This window comes from Mytilus trossulus, chromosome 12, assembly GCF_036588685.1.
Source record: "Mytilus trossulus isolate FHL-02 chromosome 12, PNRI_Mtr1.1.1.hap1, whole genome shotgun sequence".
Lineage (NCBI taxonomy): Eukaryota > Metazoa > Mollusca > Bivalvia > Mytilida > Mytilidae > Mytilus > Mytilus trossulus.
This window is the reverse complement of record NC_086384.1, coordinates 11,366,037-11,376,284: the sequence shown is the minus strand read 5'-3', so window position 1 is coordinate 11,376,284 and position 10,248 is coordinate 11,366,037. Positions and strand designations below refer to the sequence as shown.

The following is a 10,248-nucleotide window of genomic DNA, read 5'->3' as shown; positions in this document are numbered from 1 at the left end:
TCCATAACAAAAAAGCGCGACGTGAGGCTAATAGACTGAAATGTCACACCATGAAATAGGAATAAAGTTTCATTATCAAATCTTCAAACCCTTAATTATACTGCAAGATCTATTAATGCTGCTCATTAAGTAAAACTAGTATTGTCAAAAAGTATATAGCCATTAGATAACAATAATATAGTTGTATCGGTCGGGTAGTCTTTTGTTTTCTATGTTTTGCTTTGTGTACTTTTGTGTGTGTGTTTATTCTTTTTCTTTTTAGGCCATATCGTCGTCAGTTTATTTTCGATTTATGAGTTTGTATTTCCCTCTGGTATCTTTCATCCCTCTTCTTTCAAACATTAAGACTGTAAATTTATATATTTTTGTAGATAATTGGTTGAGCTGATTTTTCTAAATCTGCATGCACATGTACAAGCCTATAGAAAATTTGAACTTCGTTTAACATTTAAAATAGTGGTTTACATTTACCAATAGATCAACACAACAAGTTGTATTCCACAAATTTCAATGAGGCCTCAGTTGTGAACGGACAGTCCCAAGCTACAAATTGTGTGTCCTAAATGAAAATGGTAGCAAAATTTCTAAGGATTCATATTCGAGAGTATATAAATAACGGGTACAGTAGTATACCACTGTTCAATAGTCATAATTCGAGTATGCAAAAATAAATCTGGGTAACAGAATAAAACCGCGGGAAGCACATCAACTATAAGAGGGAAACAATGGAACAACAGAAACACTAAACTTCACCTAAAACAAATGCCAACGTATGTAGAAACGGATTGAATATCAAAACTGACATATTTCTGACTTGGTAAAGGATGTCTTAACTTTTTACTTTGATGGGTGTAAACGAAAAAAAAACATTTTGCTTCCTAAATCGAGAACAACTTTGTTTTGGGTATATTTTTGTGGCATTAAAAAAGGAATATTTACCTGATGCCTTCAATTTAATGTTTATAAACATACATTTGGTCTATGTCACTGCTTGTGAACGTTTCTCCGCAAAAGTATCAAAAGGCTAGTAGGCCGCGCTTCTGTGTTGACATGGTATATCAATGATAAGTAAAACAACAATACCTAATGTGTAGTCAAATTCAAAATACTATAGGAAAGTCCTGGAAACTGTTATAATCAAACGCTATTAATCAACTGGACAGATGGAAAACATTTTCCATATTCCTGACTTTATACAGATATTTTCCGACGAAAATGGTGACTAAACCTGATCGCACAGCTACTAAAACCACTCATTTTAATGTAAGTCATTTTGTGCTGACATGAATTGTCTTTGATATGGTTATATTTATTTTACTGTTTACCAAATATTGATTTTTTTTAAATACTAAGGCTTTTCTTCCTCAGGCATAGATTACCTTAGCTGTATTTGGCAAAACTTTTAGAAATTTTGGTTCTCAATGCTCTTCAACTTCGTACTATATTTGGCCTTTTTAACTTTTTTGGACTCCAACGTCACTGTTGAGTCTTTTGTAGACGAAACACGCGTCTGGCGTATATACAACATTTAGTCCTGGTTTCTATGATGAGTTTATTTATACCCACTGGGTCGATCCCCCTGCTGGTGGAGATACTATTTCCCCGAGGCCTAGGGTATCACAAGCCCAGTAGTCAGCACTTTTTGTGCTGACATGAATTGTCATTGATATGGTTATATTTATAAATTTACTGTTTACAAAATATTGATTTTTTTGAAATACTAAGGCTTTTCTACCTCAGGCATAGATTACCTTAGCTGTATTTGGCAAAACTTTTATGAATTTTGGTCCGTCACTGATAAGTCTTTTGTAGATGAAACGCGCGTCTGGCTTATATACAAAATTTAGTCCTGGTATCTATGATGAGTTTATTGATGTTCCTTTATATTGTGCACATCAGTTAGTATCATGTCAAATAGAGTATGTACACAGCCAAAAAAATAAGTAAAACTAATTATCAAGTAGACTCTCTAACAACGAAAACACTATCGTTCATCCTCGGAAATGAGAAGTATAAATGACAGCCAAAGAAACCATAATTATATAAAAACACTAGTTCCTCAAATACAACATTCTAAAAGTGCAGGAAAAGTTTATATTTAGTACGTTTTTGTCATATTAATGTCACTTTCAGTCATACCTTCTAGCTCAAGAATTATGTTCGTGATTCTAATTTAACACTTGTAACTGTCAACATATAGTTTTTCTGTTGGAAAAATTGTTATAAACAATGCCATAATATGTTATCCTATCCTATGGCCGTTATTCGGTAAGTAACACATACTTTATTACTATTATTTGTTCCCGTGCAAATAACATTACGGAATAGTTCTTCTACTAGGAATTTACATTATGAAGGAAATTTTGTTTTAGGTCAGAGTGTCTCAACAAATGGTAATTCATTAAATCCTCAGCGATTTGTTTTACATATTCATTTCGCTAATTTGGATAAGCAATATAAGCATTGCTCTTCAGCCTAAAAGATGAGTGTAAAGGAAATGTGCTATCCCTAAGATCAAAACATCAATTTTTTTTATTCCCATGAACACTATAATAAAAACATTCCATAGTTACAATGGTTTAAAGATACCGAGATGTCGATTTACATGTGTGCGACACGGGATATAGGAAAATTAATGATCCGATACATTTGAGAATACCCTAAAATATTGAAACGTTCGAGAGTATACAACCACATGCAGTGCCTTCACAGAATTCCAGACAACCTGTAAAATTCTTATTTCTAAATTATTATTATTCTCGTTTTAACTTGAAATAACTAACGATGACATGTCGTTAGATTATAAAATTGAAATAACAAATCATTTTCATTTTCATTTCTAATTGACATTATTTAGAGGTTTTAAGTTGTTATCAATTTGTTTTGTTATAATTTGGCTATTATATTTCTCAATTGAACTGTGTCATATCTTTCATGTCGGTTTAAAACGCACTATATGGAAAGGGTTTTTCTCATTGTTGAAGGCCGTAAAGTTGCCCTTAATTGATGACATCCACTTTATTAAAACTTTGGTAGCTAGTTATATAAAAATTTACTCATTGGCAAAATCATACCGCATTTACTTTATATATATATATATAAATTCTATCTACTGTGCTGTATGCATTCTATTTAGAACAATAAACCAGTTTAATGTTGTTTTCTATGCACGTAGAAGTATAAGAAATTGACTTGTAAAATTAATGATGTTGTAAATAATGTTTTGACGGTTTATTAAAATAAGTAATGTAATGTTAATGTTTTTTGTAATAGCGCTTAAGTTGTATCCTTGATTTTAATGTCAGTTAGAGATGGCTGAAACTCAATACCAAGTTATATTCGTTTTCATTTATATAATTTGTGGATTTGTCAATAGCTACAGTAATGACCCAAAATGTAATTTTTTAGTATTCTATATTTTTAGTATATTATATTTTTTTTAAATTTTATCTTGTGACAAATTAAAATTTTTAGTATTTTCTATTTTATATTTTACCTTCAGAGAAAGTAGGTGAACAAGTAGCAGCCATTTTCAATTTCACAAACGAAAATAGAGAAAGGAAATGGGGAATGTGTCAAAGCGACAACAACCCGACCATTGAGCATACAACAGCCTTCGTACAACAGCCGAAGGCTGTTTCAGTGTTTGTTTTTACGTTGGTTACAAGCGTCTGACGCATTTAAAACGCTCGATTAACCACCTATTAAACAACAACGCCATTTGTACTTGAAGTATCACGGGTGATACCTATTTGAAAACATTGTTTTGTAAGAAAAAAAAATCTTGGCCTTATATAATTCTATTTACTCCCTTTGTTTTTATTGACAGCGTACAAACCTAGTAACTCGATGACGACATCAACAACGAGTACATTACCGACGAGTACATCAACGACGAGTACATCAACGATAAATACAAAAACGGATGTACTAGATAATCCGATCGAAAGACAATGGGAATGCGCTCTATGCAGAGCAAGATGCGACTGCCCTTGTGTGAGACGCACTTGTGTTGATACGTCCTGCTGCCTCCTGCCGGGTAGAAGAGTTTAAGCTTATCTACAACACCAAAACCCACGGATAATGGAAAAACTTTAAGGTGGCGTATGATGTGATAACAATTAAGCGGATATTCAAACAACTTAAACAAAAAGAGTTTTTCAGTAAGGTGGTTGAAAATACAGTGGTCCCTTAGTATGCGACTTTGGCTACTTAGTTATTTGTGTTCTGTAAAAATAAAAATAAAAAGAATTTGTAGATTTAGATTCACTTCACTGGGCAGTTCAGGGCAAAACTATCGTATAGCCCAAACATGACCATGCAATGTTATATCAATCAGATTTAAATACAGATCTTGAATCTTAGCTTCGCTCACTAGAGTCAGCCACCACTCTCTCTGGTAATATTATATCACACACTGAAATTCCCGGCTACAAATTTTGAAGCAGTGTATTATGATACGACAAAACCAGAGGTTCCCGATCGTCTTTGAAATAAAAGTAGTACCGAGCGTAGTGTTATCATTGTTAGGAAAGCGGTGAAACAGTCTCTTATTGAAATTAGATTACTGCTACATTTTACTCGTCACTGATGGGTCTTTTGTACAAAAAACGCGCTTATGACATACACAACTTTAAACCTGTTATATATAATGATTCTACTGACACAACAAAACATACAGTTATTTTACAATATAAACACAACATATAGAACAACCAAAGAATATAAGATTTGGTGCGTTATTTTCAGTGACATATGAGTGTAGCATTGAATCCAAGATAAATGAATAGGCAAACCCTGTACATGTAGCTGTATCAAAAGAAATAAACATCAATAATGTTTGGTGATGGACATGATTTTTTCTGCGTATGATTTTTTTGTATCTGCTTAAAATATATTATTTTTTAATGTTCATTAAAAAGTAAAATCACAAAAATACTGAATTAAGAGGAAAATCAATTCGGAAAGTCCATTATCACATAGCAATATCAAATAACAGAACGCATCAAAAACGAATGTTCAAGAACTGTCATATTCCTGACTTGGTACAGGCATTTTCAAATGTAGAAAATGGTGGATTAAACCTGGTTCTATAGCGCGAACCGTCTCACTTTAATGACAGTCTCATCAAATTCCGTTATATTTACATTGATACATTAAATAAACAGACACAATAAATAAAATAGTCAAAATTTGGATACATCAGGCATCATCGTATAACAATTTTAAAAGGAAAAATTTAACAGAACACAAAAACATCTACTATCTACAAACACATTCATTGATTTGAGTGTCTGACGTCAGAAAATTTTGTACGTCACATACATTTGTGGTTCAATGTGCATACAAACAATTTTAAAATTTACATAGGCAATGTTAGCATTGATTGATTGATTGTTAGTTGCTTTACGCCGCATTAGCACAAAAAGGCTATATCGCGGCGATGCAATGTTAGCATACAGGGTTAAAAAATCAAAAAGTATAAAAGAATTAATTTCAGAAATAGACCTAGATTTAAACTAGTCCAAAAGATATATATAGAATTTATAAGAATCCACAAATAGTTAATTCAACTACGCGATTAAATGATTTTGACGTTTGTGGTTCAACGTATATTGTAATTCATAATAGCAATATGTCATTATGACATATAAAAGAACAATAGCATAATGACGGGATCACAGAGTCACGTTATAAGAACAAAAGAAATACAAGAAGTCGCATATACAAAACAAACCACAAAAAATGGAAAGCCAATACAAACACATTGACGAGATGTATAAGTACCGAGCCACGTCAAACTAATATGACCAACAAAACAATCTGCAGAGGTAAGCTAAGATGAAGAGTCAGATTGTTAAAGAAATTAAAGAAACCCGAATTACAATTAACAACCATTTAGATGAAATACAAAATGACATACTAGAAAAGTTAAATGCAGTGGAAGTAGAAGAAAACACGAAGATGGTCACGTTGTTGTTACTATTAAAGGAAAAAGAAGATGAGATAAGCGAATGCCAGAAAAGCATGGGGGAAATCAAGAAAAATGCAAAAGATCTAAAGAGTTATCTCCTCATGAAATATTTTGAAAACGAAGTATCAAGCAAAGGTGAATTCCTCCAATCATTTGCAATGATCGACACAGAAAATTTTCAGGAACGTAATTTGTCATATAAAGCACATGCCGCCATTCAAAAACTCCTAATCGATATCAACAATTTCGGGGCTATAACGATTGAGACAAAACCAAGTAATGTAGTCATAAAAAGAAGAAACTTCAAAGAAGAACAACTATTGGTGCCATCCTTATCAACGGTGGACCATATTGAATTAAATCTGATAAAAACTATAGATTCTACGGGAGATAACACATGGGGATGTTGCACGTTTCCAGATGGTAGACTTGCGTTTCCAGATTACTATAGTAAAACTATCAGAGTATTCAACACTGACGGATCCTTTTCATTTGATGTGAAAACAGCAACATGTGCATGTGACATAGCGTACATTAGTGAAGACAACACGTTAGCTGTATCATCAGGAGGATCAGATACGCCATCCATTTCACTAATTGACATACAAAACAAACAAATGAAGGAAACAATACCAGTTGGTTCTTATTGTTATGGCATAGCAATAAAAGAGAACGAGCTCATTTGTTCTGCGGCTGATGATGGAATACAAGTCATCAACATGTTCAACAACTCCACGAATGATATAGTCTCAGAACAAATACCATCTGGTGGCTACGTTGCTACATTTTGTGACAAAGTTTACCATGCAAATAACGAAACAGACTGCGTCACGTGTTTAGATCTACACGGTATTGACCAATGGACATTCCAGAATGAGAATATTCTAAAGGAGCCACGTGGTATATCTGTAGACAACGACGGTAATGTGTACGTAGTGGGGGTAGCATCTTTTAATGTCGTAGTTATATCTGCGGATGGAACACAATATAAGGAACTATTTATAGTCAGTGATGACCTTTTTGAACCGTATACTCTTGACTATAATAAAGATACTAATCAGTTATTAGTTGCCGATAATAGTAACAAAGCAATGCTTTTTGATGTTGGCCGTTGATTCCGTAGTTAACAGAACAAAGAGTACTTAATTGAATATGACTGATAATTCAATGATATGAAGTTAACGTTTTGAAAAATGATGCATTAGAACATGTGGCAAAGTAGAATATATTTTTATACCTGAGTGTGTGTGTGTGTATGTAAATATAACAATGTCACTTTTATGATTTTATTGAAAACTAAGAATATAAGCATTGTAATTTAGTCTGGTTTTGTTTTATGTTTTAAATTCTATAAATCATGGAATTGACGAGTTAACTGATCAATCATTTGGCAATTATTTAAGTGTTACAGATTTAAATTTATACCAGTATTAAATAAAGGCAACAGAAGTATACCGCTGTTCGAAAGTCAAACATCGATTGAGATAAAACAAATCCGAGTTACAAATTAAAACTGAGGTAAACACACCAACAATAACAGGATTACAATGAAACAACAGAAACACTGAAGTGGAACAAAAAACCAAAACGACAATGCAACACACAGAGAAACGAACTATAAGATAATAACTGCCATTTTCCTGACTTGGTACAGGACATTTAAAGAAAAAAATTTACTCAGTATAAATCTTCAATTGACGAGTTTTTTCCGGTGACGGATGAACTCGAAAGTGGCCAGCCCATATGTGTCACAGATATTCCATATCAGGATTCTGTAAAACTTCTAAGGGAGATAACTTTATTATTACTAAACAAGAACCTGCATGTGATGTGATACTGAGATGTGCTTAACATAGGTACCAAACTACGAATTATTTCATGAAAGGACATCATCATCAATAAAGCGAACCATGTGCGCGCGTAAGTTATCATTGAAGATGTGTAAATGCCATACGATTGGTCAGAGTTTGCACCCCTGAAAAAAAGGGAGCTGCCAATGGGAAGTTTAGAATACCAAATTTAGTACTGCGCATTTTGACAATCAATGTTGTTCATTCATCCTGGGGGGGGGGGGGGGGGGGGGGGTGACATTTGAAAATCCAAAACCTAGGTAAAAAGTCGTCACGCGTTTGAACAAGTACCGTTGGAATGAGTATTTTTTTTAAATAAAATATCCACCAATCAGATTCACTATATATATATGGTTGATGCAACAACTTGATTATGGAATTGTGACAGCATATAAGTTTGGAAATAATTATAGATTAATGAATATATCTTCCTCATTCAAAGGTCATATTCCTTGTCAGCTTTGGCTTTACTTTTTGTACTTTATGGTTTTATCAGCTGTTCAATTTTTAATAAGTTTTAAAACTTTTGGATTTTCAAATATTGTTGCCTCCAGCATTACTAAAAAAACATCATTTGTGGAAATGCGCATCTGGTGCAGTGAAATTGGTATCGTTAATTTTGCAATTATAAAAATAAGAAGATGTGGTATAATTGCAAATTAGACAACTCTTCACAAGAGACCAAATAGTCCCGTCTGATTGATACTTAAAAAGGTATCCATTAATGTTCGATCTCTCTGTGCGGTGCAATCTATGTTTTGGTTTTGTTTTAATATTTGGGTTAGTCGTTTTTAATAAGATGTTCATTATTTGATCAATAGTCTGAAATACTAGTATTACTTATGTTTTATTACAATGTTGATACATACTTGCAATGGGTTAAATATTGATATATCAAATCATCAAGGATAGTGTCACAAATAAAGTCAAATAAGCTTGCAATTGTTAATAAATAAAACACATGACAGATTCACTTGCATAATCTTTTTGTGTATTGATAGATAATCTAATTTTAGATGCATGATTTTTTTATAAATTGCTATTGGCTTTCAATTATAGCTGTTAGACACTGTGAGTACTATCAGATCCGTACTTAGTGTCTTTTTGTTGGATGTACAAGTACCCGGTACGTCCTCTCTGTGTTTTTGTTATAAGTATTTCTATCTGTATCGAGCTGATGAGTTAAGCCTTTTTCAACTGATTTTTATCTGACAAATATTTCATCTATATTGTCTTCAAGATTGGCATCTTATTAAAAATGACTCTTCCTCAACAGATTGTATTTCCATCACGTCCTGTTATTGCTAATCGCAGACCGGAAAATCAGAGACATATTTATTACATGGTCGGGTTGTTGTCTCTTTGACACATTCACCATTTCCGTTCTCAATTTTATTGTTAAATATAAAGTAAAAAACACCATGAGAACTCTAAAATCGGGTATTTACAAACGACGCAGAAGAAGTTATTGTAAGTGCTGTTAAGTCGCCAACACTGAAAACTCTTTCACACCAGCACAGTAACGAAGCAGCGATACAACATCTATGTAACATCTAATTGTAAAACGGATACAATATACGTGTTATATATACTCACTTGTAAAACTTGTGACATGCAATATGTTGGTGACACTGAAACATCAGACTTATTTATCACCGGGCATTTACAATCTGGTTGTTTGGATTTAAGTTGTTTATTTTCCTATGTGCAGAAATTGAAGAACTCTCTACAAACGAGGCAATGGATTTTACTGGCGTCCCCTTTCCAACTGGATGTGGATGTGTATTTTAAATATTAAAATATACTTCACGTTAAAATGCCATAATTTGAAAGTCTAATGCCTAGTAAACGGTTTGTATTGAACAGGTTAGTTTTCTGTGTACTGTTTATCGAAATTGAACTTCCATCTTTTTCATGCATTTCGTTTTTACCATGGCGTTGTCAGTTTCTCTCTGAATGTCACCTTGGTATCTTCCCTCTTTATATCATAAGATGTAAAGCGTGTTGATGTTAAGTCTCATAAATTTTATTTTAACACTTAAAATGGCATGTTTCAATAACTTTTTTTAAGCCTATGTGTCCTATAAATTGTACTTTTTTAAATGTCCAAAGCAAGAGCTGAAGAGTGAATAGACTATGACTGAGGGATCGAAACCAAATACTCTCCCTGAAATGAGGTGTGTCGCAATTGCTAATATATCAGCATACAAAAAAATTTGCATACTAAAAAAAAGTAAACTAAACTAATCGAAAACTGTAACACTTCAATATTTATATACATATCAATCTCACAAAAAAAATTGCATACTAAAATAAAGTAAACTAAACTAATCGCAAACTGAGAGACTTCAATACTTATATACATATCAATCTCATTGGCACTCACACCACATCTTCCTATATCTATAATATGCATACATGTAC

The 10,248-nt window shown here is 32.9% G+C and overlaps 1 protein-coding gene across 1 annotated transcript; it reads left to right on the top strand.

The window, feature by feature from the left end:
- The first annotated feature begins 5,841 nt into the window (after positions 1–5,841).
- Positions 5,842–7,089, top strand: LOC134692208 (uncharacterized). Its single transcript, XM_063552657.1, has one exon. The coding sequence runs from the start codon at positions 5,842–5,844 to the stop codon at positions 7,087–7,089; it is 1,248 nt and encodes a 415-aa protein (XP_063408727.1).
- Positions 7,090–10,248: the final 3,159 nt, after the last annotated feature.

What these genes read in the sequence shown, in the direction of transcription:
- LOC134692208 (XM_063552657.1), top strand. Translation starts at nt 5,842, where the DNA reads ATGAAGAGTCAGATTGTTAAAGAAATTAAAGAAACCCGAATTACAATT.